The following is a 16,615-nucleotide window of genomic DNA, read 5'->3' as shown; positions in this document are numbered from 1 at the left end:
CATGTGATCAGGGTGATGGATGACTCAGCGGTCCAGCAGCTCCAGTCACATGACCTGTCCCAGCCGGTTTGATTAGGGCGACAACCCTAGCGAGCCCTCGATCAGGAATATCGCACTTTTCTCACGGCGCAGCTCCACTCCCTGATCTTTAAATCACCCATCATCCCCTGACGTTGTCAAAGCGATTCCACGAATTGCGCCAGGAACTCGCGACAATGTAAGATTCAACCCCAGAGCCTTTTCGATGCCGCCAATTTACTAATAATGCTCCAGGCTTATCCCCAAGGCCGACCGCAAGAAGATCCACGAGTACCTCTTCCGCGGTATGTAATCCACCACGTCGCCGACGCATCGACCTGTCCCGATTATGCCTACCGTTGGCGCGCTGGACGAAATTGAAGCAACACCATTTACTGACTTTGGACGTACAGAGGGTGTGCTCGTGGCCAAGAAGGACTTCAACCTTCCCAAGCACGGTGACATTGACACCAAGAACCTCTTTGTACGATGAACCCGACAGCCCGCCATTGCACCCCGAACACGCGCTAACCATTCGCTCCCAACAGGTCATCAAGGCTATGCAGTCCCTGAACTCCCGTGGCTTCGTCAAGACCCAGTTCTCGTGGCAGTACTACTACTACACCCTCACCCCCGAGGGTCTGGACTACCTCCGCGAGTGGCTCCACCTCCCTGCTGAGGTTGTCCCCGCCACCCACATCAAGCAGCAGCGCTCCCACGCTCCCCCCGCGGCATGATGGGCGGTGAGGACCGTGAGCGTCGTCCCCGTGCTCCCCGTGAGGGTCGCGAGGGTGGCTACCGCCGCCGTGAGGAGGGTGGCAAGGAGGGCGGTGCCCCCGGCGAGTTCGCTCCTTCCTTCCGTGGTGGCTTCGGCCGTGGCCGCGGTGCTCCCCAGCAGCAGTAAAGGACTCTTCCTTGATGCCTTGGTGTCCTGTCATCCACTGCTCGGTCATCCTTAGGGGCTGATGTTATCGACTTCCGGTCCGGAGTAGGGATACAATAAAATGTTACTGAAAGGGGCTTGTCGTTGGTGCATCTTCAACGGTCCCCGGTTTCTGAGACTTTGGGGATACGGAAAAAACAAAAAAGTTGAAATTATGTCGCTGGCTTTATGATGTAGCTAGTCTTAATGGCAAACTCATGACTCGGTGCAATCTTGTTCCTTCTTGTAGATGCTTCGTACACGTGGACCCGAATATTGGAGAAACGACCTCGAGACTACGAGAAGGGTTTATTAAAATGGTATCATGATTTGGGCTCGCTACGTAAGTATTCGACTACATCCAAGACCTGTTCATGCGAATCTCTTCCGATCATACCGCACCACTGCCTGCAGAATCACCGATGCTCCAGTGGCACAGTCGTCCGCAGAAGAGAACTCCTCGGGGTGGTGACTGAGTCCATCCTTGCAGGGCACAAAGATCATACTAGTCGGAACTCTCTTCGACGTAAACACGCTGTCGTGGCCAGCACCACTCATGATGGGCCGAACCAGGGCTTTTGTATCAGCAACAGGAGCATCTGCAACAACAGCATGAGCCGACTGCTGGACACAATCGATGCAATCCTCGTGGAACTTGACAGCCGGCGAGTCAAAGTCGAGCGTCCACTCAACACGACATGGCTTGCCAATCCCAGCACCTTCTGTCGCAGCAATCTTGTCGAAATCGCTACGCAGCTCCCTCTCAACCTCCGCAACTAGTGCTGTCTCTGGGCCGCGAATATCCAAACTGAAACTCACTTGCCCAGGAACTGTGTTCACGCTTCCAGGCGCGACTTCGATGATACCAACGCTGGCGAGACACCCTTTGGCAGCGGCCACCTCTCGTGCTCGTACCATCATCAGTGCAAAGGCATATAATGCATCGGCACGATGCTCAAATGCGGTCGTACCAGTATGAGTGTCTCGCCCGATAATCTTCAATCGGAACCAGCGATAAGCTTGAACTGCTGTGACAACACCGACTCGTTGACCAGCCGAGACTAGGTGAGGACCCTGTTCAATGTGCAATTCGAAATGCGCTGCCATGGGTGTGGTCTTGTAAGAACATGGTACATCACCCAGGTAGTTGATCTTCTCCAAAGCAGACTTCATCGTCTCCGGGGCTGATGCAGCTGTTGGAAGTGAGGCAACAGTCGGTACCTCCTTAAGGTTATGCGCTTTTGACAACGGGATGCATTCAGCCCAGACTCCCGATGCGATCATGCTCACCGGGAACCGCGCGCCCTCTTCGCTGAAGAAAAATTAGTATATCATATCGGAAAGTATGGTAACATTATTCCATACTTGGTCCAGTTCACCACTCCAACTCCTCCCTCGGTCTCTAGACCCATCTCATCCATTCTCTTTAGAGATTCCACGCCCGACAAAACGCCAAGGATTCCATCGTACCGCCCTCCTGTGGGCTGTGTATCAAGGTGACTGCCGATAAATGTAGCGGGTACATCCTTTCGTCGACCCGGACGCACGGCGAAAATGTTGCCCATTTCATCAATGGTGATCTCGCATTTGAGGTCCTTCATAGTTTGAATGAACCAATCCCGAACGCTCTTGTCTTCTTCACATAGCGCAAGGCGCTGCATTCCCGTGTCTGTTGGATCACTGCATGCTGTTAGCTACCTCAAACCATAATCGATGGTAGGATCTGTAGATAGTAGGATCTGTAGGAATAAAAAGACTCACTCGCCCCATCTAATCCCGGATCCCCATTGGCAGGAATGATGGAGATCCTTTGCCAGTCGCTCCTTATTGACCCTCAATGCCGATACTTCGGCTTCGGAGAGTTCTGTGGTCAACATAGCGAGATACCTTGACGTGGAGAATGGGCTGGTAAAACGTCGATGAAGTGGTAGCTTGGCTAGTCCCGAAGGTATCGTCCCAAGAGATGGTCGTGTCAAAGTCATACGAGGTAACTGAAACCTGTACATGGTGAAACGTAGATGTACTTATAGGGAAGAAGTTCTCCAAAATTGGGAGTCGGAGCTGTTATTGATAAGAGAGCGGGGAAGGACAGCGGCACAAAGTCCGCCGGTGATAGAACTGATAGCCTGATATACATGCAGCCCCCGCTTTGGGGTAGATGGAGTAACTATCGTCTCCCAGTTATGGTTTCGTGCACGGACCTACCTAGTTATTCAGTTCTTGAATTTGGCATGCCCAAGACTACTTATGATCTCTCGAGAGACGAACGCATTGATATTTTTTTGGCTAATTATGTTTCGAGATACTATGAATAACGACATATTGGCGTATTTCTTGAGGATTTCATGACAGTATCCATTTGATGAACTTTGCCGCGACCATTTCAGTTCTCACAATATGTGTCCATGCTATGTAATCAAGCAAAATATTACTTTCCCAAAAACTAAGAACTTTCTCTCGGCGTTATGCATCTCCAGACCTTTGAAAAATTGTAAACTTGAATTGGGTTGACGGGATTGAAATTGAGAGCGCTTTTAAAAGTCCAGAGAAGCTCCCAGAGATAAGCGAGGATTGAGCCCCAGAGCATTTCTTATTCAAGTCTCGGGCAATGAACATAGAAATTAGAACATCATTTCAGAAACATTTGCGCCCTTATCTAGAGAGTCCGCCTCCCTTCGAAGGACATCAGCTCTGAACCTTCTGAAAGCACTCTCAATGCGCCTTTTCCGTTCCGGATCAGCTGTGATACTACGGCTTCCACTAGCCGCTCCACCCGCAAAGCCTAGTTCTAGGAGTTAGATGAAGAGCAAGGGTGCGTTAATGGGTAAATTGACATACCGAGTTCACCGCCCAAGAAGAGACCACCGAACGAGGCAAAGAAATAGGTTGCAACATCTCCAAGAGTTGTGGGCTTGAGCAGTGGTGTCAAATCGGGAATAGGCTCTGATATATTGTCAGTCTAACCCCCGATGCTGGCAAAATACATGACTTATGAGGTCGAGGTTTGGGAACATACCGGTGCGTCCATCTGCGAAAACGACCTTGGTTGGTCTTTCCTGCGCTCGAATAGCGGCAAAGAAAGCCTTGCGATTGCTTCGTAGTCGAATCGCAGCATACAATCCAAGTCCAAGGCCTACTGCAGATCCAACTGTAGTCCACAAGGAAACAGTCGAGGCAGCCGACTTGAGCACATCCCGGTCGTCAGCCTGGAGGTCGTGCTGTAGATGCTGATCGGCAAGTTTGGCGAGCTCATCGCTGCGGCGCCGGCGGAGAAGGGCAAAGGATTCAGACATGATGGAGTAGCTATCACTGATGAGAGTAAATTGCAGGAGAAATCGAAGGAAGAAATACTTTATGGAAAAGGCGAAGTTCGGCTCCGACGAGCCGGTTTCAACCAGCCATAAGCAGCCTGCCTGGAAGGAGCTTGGAGTGATGACGTCACATAGCTCTGACCCACCTACAACAAACGAATTATGAAGTACGCATTTTGAGTAAACCAATGGAACTTCTTGGTCACCATGGAAGAAGCTATTGAGAGATACGAACTACAATAAGTTGAGCTATGGGAACCGGTGATATTGTCCTACTGTAATATCGGCGAATAGGCAAATTGATCGTCAGGACATTCATGGCACACCCGCGCCACACTTGGAGCGTTCCATAGATGGGTTGCGGCTCTGGCTGTTTTTAGACAACTTTGCTGGCAGTTACGAAGGTATCCCTCTGACAGAGAATTGAAGAGACACTGTGCTCCTGGAATGTATGGCACTTTGTAAGAACCTGAGTTGACCGAGTTCCGTTCGGCACCTATGTTTCATATTGTTTGCACCCTCCACAGATCTCGGCACTCCCAGGATGGCCGAAAACCCAAGAAATTGGTAGCATCGATTTGGGTGCGCTCTTTTCGCGTGGTATGGGCCTTTATGATATACATTATTACTGGGATAACCATGTTAGAGCAGCTCCAATGAACCGACGCGTGGCGGCGAACCTTATGAAATGTGGGGCCACGCCAGATCGCTGCATCAGTGCATCCATGTTGCCTTGTCCATTCTACACCGAATATCTCCCTAATCGCGTGTGTCGGGCATAAACCTAAAGCTGGCTTTTACCCAGAAGCATACCCTGCTGTCGCCTCTACACCGAAAATTGTGATTGTTGCTTCTTCCCTGAACTGTACGTCATCTTGTTCGTTTGCTTCGTTTCATATTCTTGACCGTGGGGCTAAGCGTGTGCTCAAGCCTGCTTCTTCGACTCGGCGCATGAAAGGAAGTTGAAAGATGGTCCTGGCTAAGACTGTACGAGATCAAACTCTAAAACGCCTCGTTGATGGAGGCTGATTTGACTATTCTTGTAGATGAGCTCCTAGAGACTGATTGGCTAGAAATCTTATCAATCACACACGACGAAGCGCCCATGGACGCCAAGCTAACACGCACTAATTTAGAGTCCGTCATTCCTCCAGCCGAGGCTCAGGTAGTACGATACAACTTTTCGGAGTTGAAGGTTCTCAATATTGTGTCATACTAAGGATCCTAGCCCAAATAATGGCCATCAGTACAAGGTTTGTCAGACATACCGAAGTTGATCTACAATCCAGAATCCAATAAGCTCCGTGTTCTGACATTTGTGTCTTCAGCTCCACAGTTTCAACCTTCAAAACATTCTAAAGAGGCAGCTAGCATTGCACATGGACTAGAAGTGGCGAAAAGGGGCACATGGCACAAGCCCTTGCTTTATCATGTGTCCAAGAGGCGTAAGGATTAACCACAAGATCTGACTTGTTTTGCTTTTGCCTGTACACCGCCCGAATGTTGAGGTTACACCATCCTGTTTGCCTGCATGGGCTGAAGGGATGTTCCCCTCGTAGGATGTATGCAGGTTGGCACGTAAAACGTGTCGAAAAATTCCCTCGCGACTCATATGAGCCGAGCGATCAGCTTCTTCTCCACTTCACTACTTAAGGTCTGATCGCAATGAGATTGCCTTCCCCATACCAAGTTGATTGGCCTCGAGTTGGACTCGGTCATCGAATCACCTTCCTTGTCACAGCATGATCCTGCATGATTCTGCACATTATCTGCGGGCCGTCTGCGTAGTTCTCCCGCTTCCCCCTCTATGAATCCTGGGCAAGAATAGACGGCGGCAATTCATGATTTAAGACGAAGCCTGGCCAAGGGTAGTTTCATGTAAAATTTTAAGATTGTGAGGACTCGAATGTCCACATAGTTCTCTATTCTTTTGCCAGGTTTTATAAGCCCAATATGGCGGACGAGACTATCGCTCGTCAACTTCGTTACGAACCCCGCGCTGTCACACTAGATGAGGAGAAAGATCCCAAAGTTTTCCAGTCACCAAATTCTTTTGAAGATGGCAGTCTTTCACCACGCAATTCCCCAAACGAGTTCGAACAAGATCGGGCTACACAAGGAAGCAAAAAGTTTAATCGACTTGGCTGGAAACGCCTGACCATTTGCCTGATCGTGGAAGCCATCGCTTTGGGCAGCCTGAGTCTTCCTGCAGCGTTTTCAACGCTAGGCATGGTTGCGGGAGTCATTTCTTCTATTGTCATCGGTCTCATCGCCACTTATGCTGGCTATATTGTTGGAGCCGTGAAGATCAAATATCCAGAGATTGAGAATTATCCCGACATCGGGAGGTTGCTGCTCGGAGAGACAGGTTTTTGGATTATAACCTGTGCCTTTGTGGTTGGGATAATGCTAGGCGTGGGCTCTCATTGTCTGACAGGTATTATTGCCTTTGTGCGGATCACTGAAAGTGATATCTGCACAGTGATCTTTGGGTTGATCTCAACTATCATCCTACTATTGGCTGCTATTCCACCATCTTTTGCCGACCTTGCTATACTGGGCTACATTGATTTTGCATCAATTATCATAGCCATCAGTATCACCATAATTGCCACGGGAATACAAAGCTCTAAAAGTCCGGGTGGTCTATCAAGCCCAACATGGTCAGCCTGGCCCAGGGAGGACGCCGATTTCCCCAAAGTGATGGTTGCTCTCAACAATATTGTCTTCGCCTACTCGTTTGCGCCTACCCTGCCATCATTTATGGCCGAAATGCATACACCGAAAGATTATGTCAAGTCAGTCTACGCTATTGGACTGATCGAGATTGTTCTTTACACTCTGATCGGTTCTCTTGTCTTTTACTTCGTTGGTCAGGATGTGCAGTCCCCTGCATTGCTCTCAGCTGGACCTCTGATCTCCAGAATCGCCTTCGGTGTTGCCCTGCCTGTCATTTTTATCTCCGGCTCAATCAATACCTCTGTGGTTGCTCGATACATTCACGGTCACATCTATCGAGACTCCGTCGTGCGTTATGTGAATACGAAAACGGGCTGGGCTACCTGGATCGCCCTCGTGACTGTCCTGACTTTGATCTCATGGATTCTTGCCGAAGCTATCCCTGTGTTTTCGGATATGTTATCTATCACAGCTGCCTTACTCAATTCGGGCCTCTGCTTTTATGTTCCTGCTGTCATGTGGTTTTTCCTTCTGAAAGAAGGTAGTTGGTTCTCAAGGAAGAATATTCGAACTGCGTTCTACAATGGAGTCGTGTTTCTGCTTGGAATTGGAATTCTTGTTTGTGGCATGTACGCCAATATTCTGAACTTGGTAAGTGAAGTCATAAACCGACGGAACATCTGGCTATTAGCTAACCTGGCGGAAACAGATTGAAGAGTCCAAGACTGGAATTGTTGGTCGTCCCTTCGCATGTTCGGTGGCTGAGCTGGCTTAGCCAAATATTGAGGCGCACAATGGATTGAAGGATATATGATATGATGTGATCTGATTGAAGTAGAAATTCAGCCTTGCATGAACATCGGACGGGGTCAATTGATGGATTTATATTCGCATGACAGCAACATCTTGTCTATGGGTGTCTAAAAGAACACCATGGCTAACATTAGTAACAACTAAGGGGTTCTCAGTTGATTTCAGACTAATTGGATGGCTGCGTTGTGCTTATATATCGTTCCACTACTTATTTGACATAGCAAAGATTAGATAAGTGATTTCATTGTTAGCCTATTGAGTATCGTCCCACGCTCTTCATCCTTGGAGATGCATAGCTACAGCTCCGGCTATCTTCCTCAAGTCTTCCCTGCTATCGCAAGATGCAAATATGAATCTATCCGGTCGCACAATGGTGAATCGCTTTCTTTTCAGGGCCTTCCCCAGATAGAATGGATCGAAAAATTCGGGCCTGGGCCTGTTTGCACATAGACGAGACTGGGCGAACTCATCCGCGGAAGCAAGCCGGAACACATCTTGGCCAGTTTTGCAAGGGGCATCGGCCATATCTTCCACAAGAATCGTGACCTCACTAGCAAGAATCTCACCGTGGGACATGTCATCAATATCTGACACCACCTCCCTGGCTGATGAAATTTGTTCAACTGTCTTGACGTAAACCAGGAGCTGGAACAAACCATTCTTTCCTGGTCTAAAAATGACATCGTCCGTAAAACGGACATCAGTGTCAGAACAGTTCAATGACCTGCAATAGACCTGGGGAAGGCAGAGGCCACCATTGTGCTCGGGAATGAATGGCATCCCAGATGAATGCTCGTAACGCACAAGGCCCTCCTTGCGTCTACCAAGAGATAACTCATGGCGCCAGGATGGGACCAGCTGTACGAACCAAAGGTACACGTTTCGAATGAGAATTTTCAAGGGGTCCCCTTCCGTGACAAATTTCCCATTTTCAATGGTCGAGGCCAATGACTTCTCGAGTTGTTGCTTTCGCTCCTCATACCAAGCCTTCAGAACTTGCTTGTGGAAGCCGGTGTCTTTAGACTGGGTGCGACAGAGTAAGGCAAGGCGCCAAGCAAGAGAAACTGCATCGCGGAAGCCAGATGCTATCCCTTGACCCCCAACTGTGTGAACCTTGTTAGCCTGGTCCAGACCTCTTGCGGCATGACTATTTTATCAACATACACGGCGGGAAAACATGGGCTGCATCGCCACATAGTACGACTCGGCCATCAGACCATCTGTTGCAGCTTCTGGCGGCGAACCTGAAAGGTCGCGATCGAAGGACTGTAATACAATCCTCTGGAAATGCAACGTCTTGCAGCAGACTGGATACATTGTTAGCGAAGAATTCTATGATGATGGTTTATAGTGAAATATAATTACCCATAGCGACTCCCAGGGTGGGTAATATAGGGAAAGACCACTTTCTTGATCATCGCTGGCTTCGCCATTTCGTCTCCATCCTCACCATTCTGGACGACAAATTCAAATCTCCATAGTCGGTCTTCTGGCAATCCGAAACGTCCACAGACTGAGGGTCGATTTGGGTTGCATATGAACCGGAAATTGAGTGGAAAGAAAAGATCGTACACCTGTTCAGGTGTATACCCGAGTCTCCATAATGGAAAGTTGGGATGCGTCTTCTCATTTGGAAGGCTGATTTTCCAATTCAAAGCGACCCAAGTCTCTTCATAGAATGACCTAACATCAAACATTGTGAATGGGTTTGCTGAATTGCTTTTCAAGCTGACTTACTGGTGGGCCTGCTCCATGAGAATTCCTCGGGGCTCAAGGTATTGCTTTCGTGTGAAGCCAGTCTTGCCATCGGCACCGATAAAGAACCTTGATCGGATCTGGTGTTCTTCACCTGTCGCATCACGATATTGGCAAATTGTTCCCTGGTCGTCCTCTGAGAGACTGGTGACTTCGCATCCCGACCGTAGATCGCAATATTTTGATGATGCCATCGCATCTCGCAAACATTTCTCCAGTGCGGGCTGTTTGTGACAGATAAAGCCTACATGACCTGTACCACCTTCGGTCTATTTGGAGGCAGCCGAGTAATTAGTTGGCCTCTTCTGTTGAAACGGGGAATGAGATGACCTTACAGTTCCGTAGTCCATCTCAATAAATGCTCGCTTATCCAAGACTGGGTCCGTTCCACCAATAAACTTGAATTTCTGCATGCCTGGCATTAATTAGCCAGCTTTCTTTGTTTTGATCAAATGTTTGACTTCATCGCTCATGTTGTTTATGGCTTGGAGTCTAGGGGAACCTTACAAGTCCCGATTTCCGAGTACACAGACGAGTATAAGCCCGCACCCTGCAGGAGGCGGATACCGTCTTCATCCAAAGCGATACCTCGAGGGTCTGTCGTAATCTCTGCCTCCTTCTCTAGCACAATGTTGGAGATGTTCATCTTGCCTAGATATGCGGAAAGCAGGGCGCCTGTTGGGCCACAGCCGCAAATAATCACGTCGGTCGTTTCGCACGCCATGCTGGATCCCTTGTAGCCGGTGTAGGAGTGTGGTGTCTCCATCGACTCAACAAGTTCTAACTTGTCTTATAGAGATTCAGATAGCGACTTGAAGGTAGAATCAAATGGGACCATCATTGTTATCCTCTCCACGGGGATGCGGAGGTCCCGCATTCCCCCACGGGTCCCGCCTGGGGTCGCTTCAAAGCTCAACCACAACGACACAAGATCCACTTCGTAGACATACTTTGAGGATTATTCCGCTCGGCTATGTTTATTGAATCATGAGCCGAAGTTTGAGTTTATATCCGGCACCCACTGGTCAGTAGGGGTGACTACCTGAAGCCAAGTATATCCGGATTTCCATGGGGGCGCTGACCCCGCGTCCCACACAATGAGGGGGGTTAGATGCGATGGCCTTCTAGTTAAGTACGGAAAATATCCCTGCTTGCTCTCTTGTCTGAAAGTGAATTTACCCTCAAATATTCTCCAAGAAACCCGCACGCCATGCCAGACTGGACCCATTTGATTCGCTTCATCGCGGTGGAGGATAGCCTCATCCACCTTGGTCAACTTGTCGATGTGACTCGTGATATCGGTCGAGACAGCGTTGATGGCGTCGAGATTGCAGCATACGTGATTGAAGGAACTATTTTCGATGGCAAGGTCACTAAGGATATCTTGCATGTCAAGCAAGTATGAAGGCATCTCAAAGCGTCTCACAACTAAAAGGCTAATGTATCTAGCTGCTGTCTCCTGTCTCGAGGGAAGAGTGCAATTACATTCGTTGCTTGGGGCTTAACTACACAGATCATGCCAATGTAAGTTGGAGATGCCCTCGTACTGCATAATTGCATTGGCTCACAAACATCAAGGAAGCGAGCATGGCTCTGCCCAAGGCGCCGATTCTATTCACCAAGCCCCGGACCGCCTTGATCGGACCGTACCCCGCCGCCATCAACGTTCCCAAGTGTGCGCAAGACGATACAAGTGACTACGAAGCCGAGCTGTGTTTGATAATTGGCAAGAGTGGTCGCGATATCCCGGAAGAAGAAGCACTCGATTATGTTCTCGGATACACAGCGTCGAATGATGTATCTGCCAGGAATCTGCAAATGCTTACCACCCAGTGGTCCTTCTCCAAAGGCCTTGACGGCAGCTGCCCAATTGGTATGTCAACCCACAATCCATTTCTCTGGATACCCTCACTAATCCAGCTTTCTTCTGTAGGACCCGTTCTGGTCGCCCCATCTGTGATCAAGGACCCTCAGACCTTGTCTATCAAGGCAATTCACAACGGCGCTACAGTCCAGGACGGTCATACCAAGGATATGATCTTTTCCATCAAGAAACAGATCTCGTACCTCTCTCAAGGTACTACTCTGGAAGCGGGTACCATGTTCTTGACGGGAACACCTGCTGGTATTGGCTTCTTCCGTCAGCCCAGAGTGGTTCTGAGGGATGGCGACGAGATTTCAATCCAGATCGACCAGATTGGAACTCTGGTCAACAAAGTCCGTTATGATACACGGTGATTGGTCTTGCGATGATACCTATCCTGCGGCGTTAGTGGAGGGGTGAGAATGGAGAGGGTCGCAAATTATTATAGAGCGGTCGCACTTTTTACGAAAATGGATGAAATAGATCTCAAATGTGAATACTAGAAAACACAATTTATTCTTAACTGCATGTAATACCTGGTTCTCAATCTGAATTAGTAGGAGGTCATGACAAAAATAAATGCTCTGAGACCGACCATAGTTGTCCACATCGCATAGTTCGTACATCACTTACGTGAGATGAAGTAAAACAATCTCCATGAAAAGAAGTGCGGTATAACTGAATATTAGATTGCGCAACTGCAATGGTCAGAAAATTTCAGTCCTTGCATGCACGCTTCTCCTTGTGCATGATGTTCGAGATCGCTCTATAGCAATCAAGGGATAATGCGCATTGTCTCGCAACGATGCAAGTTGAATGCCTTGAAAAACTCCAGTACTTTATTGCCGAGCTACTCAACTTGTATGAGGTGAAAATTGTGGAAATAGAAATTGAAAAGTATTGCTAGAACTCAATGACAGGTGTCGTTCACTATTTCAAAAACCAAGATGGAACTTCAGGTCCCCAAACCGCTAGAGACTCATCCCCCGCCGGACCATAACCAATAGGTGTCTGGTCATTAACCAGATCACCATCCGCATAATGCTCAATCATATTACCAGTAGTATCCCACCAGTAATCAAAGATCTGCGACCCAAGAATATGTCTGCCAACGCCCCACACAGATTGATATTTCTTGTCGGCAAGCCACTGATGTCCAAGCTTCTGAGTGTCAAAGTCATGAACCTCGAATGAGCAGTGATGAACATGCGTTGTAGCATTCGTGCTTATGAAGAAGCTGTGGTGATCAACATAATCACTACCGCGATCAATGTGAGCGAAAAGCGCGACGTTCTTCTTCTGGCCATCATTTTCCACGTAGAGGAAGTCAGTCGGCACGATGTTGAAGTTCGAGGTGTAGAAGTCGACTAAATCGGTGAATTTCTGGGTGCAAACTCCAAAGTGTCCCAGCTTTTGTCTGGCTGTCAGTTTAATGTACTTGAAGATTTTCTTTTTTGAGTATGCGTACCTTGTGCACAGCTGCAGGACCAGGTTGGAACCGCTGGAACCTCCGAATACGAGGCTTTTCCTCTTCATAATTGACGGTAAGTTTCTCTGGATATTTTCCCCGCTCGGCCTTTTCCTGTCCGAATATCAAGTTGACTGGAAACCCTTCAGGGTCTGTCAATGTCACCATATAGCCGCCACCAGGAGCATCGGATAGGTCCCGAATTTTACTGGCTGTTGGAAGCTTTGCAGCCCTACCAAAATCTTCGTTAGCTGTGCGATGCAGAAAGATGAGAGCTACATACTTCTCTAGATCTTGGTATGTTTCCACGGCAAATGTACCTCCGAGATACTCCTTGGGCCCCTTGCGAGCGTAGTACACATACTGATCCTCTCCATAACCTCGATACCAGATCTGATCTTCCGTTCTCTTGGCGACCGTCATGCCGAAGTCTGAGTGTTTCCATGTGAGATAAGATTGAGAGCGTGAGATATCAATGAATCGCCTTCATACCTTCGAGAAAGGTCGTAATCTGATCCAAATCAGGGTGTTGGTATCGCATATGTGCTAGCTTGACCAGACGAATCTGGTTCTGCTTTTTGATTCCACGTTGCTCTTGCCACTGGGTCACATTCTCCTGTTCGCTGCCGATGGCGACAATGTCGGGAACAGAAGCTCCATGATTTGGTTGCACCATAGCTAATGGAGTACTGAGATTCAGTCTGGGTTCCTAAACCAATGTTGGTGTAAAACCTTCTTGCACGAGACTCGGAGCCTTTATGATGTATATTATGGGTCTACTAAGAAGTACCGCACGCAAGCTCCTCCTTGGCGACGTAAGTCTTCCCCATACCCCACACTTGTAGGTCCCACAAGACAAACCGTCCCACGCTGCTTCCCTTACATCCGAGTCGGATGTAGCCCCACTGGCTTGGGGAGGGGACGGTGATCAACAGACTGACATCCTAAAAGAAGATACAAGGGTAGGAATTTTGGTAGAAACTGAGAATTGAAGATTGGAAACTATGAGAAATTCGATTTGGCAGCCCTGACTTCGTTATATGATGTTCTACGATCGGCTTCTCTGGGCCCACGTTTTTGTTGTATATCCAAGCGACCGTGGACTGATATCTCATCGGGTAGGAGGGCGGCTTACCCGAGTTTACGAAAGATGATGTTTGTCACACTCACTGAGGTATAGTTATATAGTTACCGACCGGTATTTAGCTCATCATCTTCCAATATCATCTTGTTCTTCACCATACAATTACTGTAGTTGTGCGGGTCGTTGTAATGACATGACAAAGCCGTGGGGGCCAAATTCGGTCGTCCCGCAAAGACGAACCTCCATCTCCGATATTTCCTCATCTTTCATTCGTTCCTGTAAAGAAACTGGAGGTGCTTTCAGAATATTCCGCTTGGTTGGCTCTTGAGGTTCTGATCCAGTCTTCTGACCTTTCCAGCTGCAAGGACGTGGGACGAACCGCTGGCCCGGTCCACCTCCGTTCATCATGGAAGAGCCAAGCGGAGTCCGTTTACCGAAGGCCTGCAGGACATGCGCTAAGGCCAAAGTTCGCTGTGAGCCCCAAAGTGGAGGTGGCCCTTGCAAGCGGCAAGTATCTGTGACCTCTGAAATTTGTATAATAGAACTTCAAGCTAAGAGCTTCTAGATGTCGTCGTCTCAATAAAGACTGTGGGGGTCAGGCCCCTGGGGCTCATCGGCGACAAAACTCCAAACCTGCTACCTCGTAGGTTGCTCATAGAGCATGGTATGGCCGATTTAAAACCTGGCTAATTGAATAGTGAGGTTGCTGCCTTGGAAGCTAAATTAGATCGAATGGTCGCTTTATTAGCTACTTCTGAGCGAATACCCAAGGATCTCGCATCGGATATCGCGATGTCGCCTGAGTGCTCCTCTGGCACGGCTAGGAGCACTGATGCACCCACGCCAGTGAATATGGACGGACAGGCTCTGTTAGAGACCTATGCCAAGATGATGATCCCGATGTTCCCGTTCATTCCAATACCATCCCATATGAGTGTCGAAGAGCTACGTCGGGAAAGGCCATTTCTCTATCTGAATATCTCCATGATCACCAGCCCGAATCCTGCACGCCAACAAGAGCTGTCCAACACTATCAAAAAATATTTAGCCGACCGTATAATTATGAGAGGCGAACGGAGTTTAGATCTTCTTCAAGGTCTACTTGTCCATCTGACTTGGTTCATTTCCGTTTCGCGTTTACACCAAACCAACTTTTCTGGTCCGATCGACGGCCCTGCGCCTAATTCAAATCTACCCCCAAAGCAACCTACTCAAGGGACAGCTCAATTGGACGCGTTTCTACACCTTGCAATGGCACAAACAATCAGTTTGGGTCTGAATCAGGATCCGAGCAGCACGAAGACTATGAATCAGCCTATCGCATACCTAAGTCAGGTTGATCTCCATCGAGATCGAACTCCGTCTCGCACAATGGAAGACCGCCGGACCTACTTGGGGTGCTACTATACAATGATGATGTACGCACTGGATCATTCCATATGGATTTTGTCAACGATGCTAACAATGCCTATAGGTTATCAGTCTGCGCCAAAGATATGGAATCGTTCCGTTTTACGAAATACACGGACGAATGCTGCAAAATATTAGATGAGTCTCCCGAGTTACCTTCTGACAGGTATTTGGTTCAACTCGTGAGAACTGTTCATCTTGCCGAGAACATCAATCATACGATTACTGTGGACGAGGTTCACCCAGCGCCAAGCCTGTCAGCTCCGCTTAGTATGAGCTTGAGATGGCATCAAATTGAGCTGCAAAAGCTGAGGGATTCTTTTTCATGTGACCAGCCCCACGCATGTATGTCAAAAGTGTGTTCCCTAGGCCGTGGAGTACTCAATGCTGATCACGCTGGGTAATGCCAAAGCCATATTATCTTTCCACTACGACACACTCGAGATGCTGCTCTATCACAGCTCCCTCAGCAGGGAGATCTCAGACACCGACTACGGAAATTATCCTGTAACACGGCTCGATATCCTGTATCGCTGTCTCGAAGCCACAAAGTCCTTTTTCCACCATCTATACACCCTTCCAGCTGTCTATTTCCGCTTCCTCCCATTTACAATATCCAGCCAATTCGGTCAAGCAGTTGTCACATTATCACGATTGACCCTCTACCAAAGCGAGAACGGAGCTTGGGATACTACGTACGTTAAAAACACCATCGAGTTCGATCAGACTGTCGATACACTAGGACAGAAATTGGATGAAGCTCGAGCTCTGCTTGAGCAGGATCAGTCATCTTCCACTGAGCCACCCGAGATTTTCAAGAGACTCGCTACTAGAATAAAGATGATGAAGGATATGCATCGACGAAGGCAAGATGCCCAGGAGAAGACCGCGCAGTCACAGGCTGTTGAGCATCCTTGTGATATGAATTACATGTTCAACATGCCGGCTGACTTTTTCATTACTGATGCTGACTTCTTCGACTTTGCCGAGTCTTTTTACGCTGCCGGTGTTATGTGAGAGATGCGCTTTGGCGTGGCGCTACCTTGATACGCCACGACCCACGGAGACGGAGTTCCGTTTCATGGCACTTCAACATTGGGTGTAATGAGCACTTGCCTCCATGTTCTAAGCCACTAAAAGAGAAAAAACATCATTTTCGAGTTCGAAGGTCCTTGAAAAGCTGCTGCAGGCTACGATGTGAGAATCCTGTCGTGATTGCAATCAAGTCTATCTTCTTTTCGAGGATGGCAGAAAAGGTTTATAATTCGTTCTTTAACATTAAGAAACTATG

General features: G+C 48.4%; 9 protein-coding genes across 9 annotated transcripts; 4 read left to right on the top strand and 5 right to left on the bottom strand.

Moving 5' to 3' along the window:
• Positions 1-15: 15 nt before the first annotated feature.
• Positions 16-922, top strand: N7473_002102 (40S ribosomal protein eS10; the record flags this gene model as incomplete). The annotated part of the gene is made up of 6 exons (XM_057148042.1): positions 16-66; positions 183-217; positions 274-323; positions 432-502; positions 567-657; positions 726-922. The coding sequence occupies 6 exons, from the start codon at positions 16-18 to the stop codon at positions 920-922; spliced, it is 495 nt and encodes a 164-aa protein (XP_057011696.1).
• Positions 923-1,263: 341 nt separating this feature from the next.
• N7473_002101 (M20 family metallo-hydrolase) lies at positions 1,264-3,028 on the bottom strand. Its single transcript, XM_057148041.1, has 3 exons — positions 2,702-3,028; positions 2,306-2,620; positions 1,264-2,252 (listed from the first exon to the last, which is right to left on the bottom strand). Exons 1-3 carry the CDS (start codon positions 2,944-2,946, stop codon positions 1,313-1,315), a joined length of 1,500 nt encoding a protein of 499 aa, XP_057011695.1. The 5' UTR covers positions 2,947-3,028; the 3' UTR covers positions 1,264-1,312.
• Positions 3,029-3,561: 533 nt separating this feature from the next.
• N7473_002100 (uncharacterized protein) lies at positions 3,562-4,233 on the bottom strand (the record flags this gene model as incomplete). The annotated part of the gene is made up of 3 exons (XM_057148040.1): positions 3,562-3,722; positions 3,779-3,883; positions 3,957-4,233. 3 exons carry the CDS (start codon positions 4,231-4,233, stop codon positions 3,562-3,564), a joined length of 543 nt encoding a protein of 180 aa, XP_057011694.1.
• Positions 4,234-6,204: 1,971 nt separating this feature from the next.
• N7473_002099 (uncharacterized protein) lies at positions 6,205-7,705 on the top strand (the record flags this gene model as incomplete). Its single annotated transcript, XM_057148039.1, has 2 exons — positions 6,205-7,581; positions 7,640-7,705. 2 exons carry the CDS (start codon positions 6,205-6,207, stop codon positions 7,703-7,705), a joined length of 1,443 nt encoding a protein of 480 aa, XP_057011693.1.
• A 314-nt stretch (positions 7,706-8,019) lies between these two features.
• On the bottom strand, positions 8,020-10,222 carry N7473_002098 (uncharacterized protein; the record flags this gene model as incomplete). Its single annotated transcript, XM_057148038.1, has 6 exons — positions 8,020-8,846; positions 8,908-9,050; positions 9,109-9,426; positions 9,481-9,767; positions 9,834-9,913; positions 10,006-10,222. The coding sequence occupies 6 exons, from the start codon at positions 10,220-10,222 to the stop codon at positions 8,020-8,022; spliced, it is 1,872 nt and encodes a 623-aa protein (XP_057011692.1).
• A 486-nt stretch (positions 10,223-10,708) lies between these two features.
• On the top strand, positions 10,709-11,736 carry N7473_002097 (fumarylacetoacetate hydrolase family protein; the record flags this gene model as incomplete). Its single annotated transcript, XM_057148037.1, has 4 exons — positions 10,709-10,897; positions 10,948-11,022; positions 11,077-11,371; positions 11,432-11,736. 4 exons carry the CDS (start codon positions 10,709-10,711, stop codon positions 11,734-11,736), a joined length of 864 nt encoding a protein of 287 aa, XP_057011691.1.
• Positions 11,737-12,292: 556 nt separating this feature from the next.
• On the bottom strand, positions 12,293-13,506 carry N7473_002096 (trihydroxytoluene oxygenase; the record flags this gene model as incomplete). Its single annotated transcript, XM_057148036.1, has 3 exons — positions 12,293-12,772; positions 12,831-13,261; positions 13,323-13,506. 3 exons carry the CDS (start codon positions 13,504-13,506, stop codon positions 12,293-12,295), a joined length of 1,095 nt encoding a protein of 364 aa, XP_057011690.1.
• Positions 13,507-14,076: 570 nt separating this feature from the next.
• N7473_002095 (uncharacterized protein) lies at positions 14,077-14,319 on the bottom strand (the record flags this gene model as incomplete). Its single annotated transcript, XM_057148035.1, has 1 exon — positions 14,077-14,319. The coding sequence occupies one exon, from the start codon at positions 14,317-14,319 to the stop codon at positions 14,077-14,079; it is 243 nt and encodes an 80-aa protein (XP_057011689.1).
• A 1-nt stretch (position 14,320) lies between these two features.
• N7473_002094 (Zn(II)2Cys6 transcription factor) lies at positions 14,321-16,341 on the top strand (the record flags this gene model as incomplete). The annotated part of the gene is made up of 5 exons (XM_057148034.1): positions 14,321-14,425; positions 14,457-14,557; positions 14,613-15,332; positions 15,389-15,669; positions 15,737-16,341. 5 exons carry the CDS (start codon positions 14,321-14,323, stop codon positions 16,339-16,341), a joined length of 1,812 nt encoding a protein of 603 aa, XP_057011688.1.
• Between the last annotated feature and the right edge of the window lie 274 nt (positions 16,342-16,615).

Source organism: Penicillium subrubescens, assembly GCF_028828155.1.
Source record: "Penicillium subrubescens strain IBT 31985 chromosome Unknown utg000002l_segment0_segment0, whole genome shotgun sequence".
Classification (NCBI taxonomy): domain Eukaryota; kingdom Fungi; phylum Ascomycota; class Eurotiomycetes; order Eurotiales; family Aspergillaceae; genus Penicillium; species Penicillium subrubescens.
The sequence above is the reverse complement of the archived record's forward strand: the minus strand, read 5'-3'. Positions and strand labels throughout refer to the sequence as shown.

Excerpts from the sequence above, each read along its gene's own strand:
- N7473_002101 (XM_057148041.1), bottom strand. The coding sequence starts at position 2,946 with ATGTACAGGTTTCAGTTACCTCGTATGACTTTGACACGACCATCTCTT. Across the intron at positions 2,621-2,701 it reads TCCGGGATTAGATGGGGCGA|TGATCCAACAGACACGGGAA; the intron begins GTGAGTCTTTTT and ends AACAGCATGCAG. Across the intron at positions 2,253-2,305 it reads GGAGTGGTGAACTGGACCAA|CGAAGAGGGCGCGCGGTTCC; the intron begins GTATGGAATAAT and ends ATTTTTCTTCAG.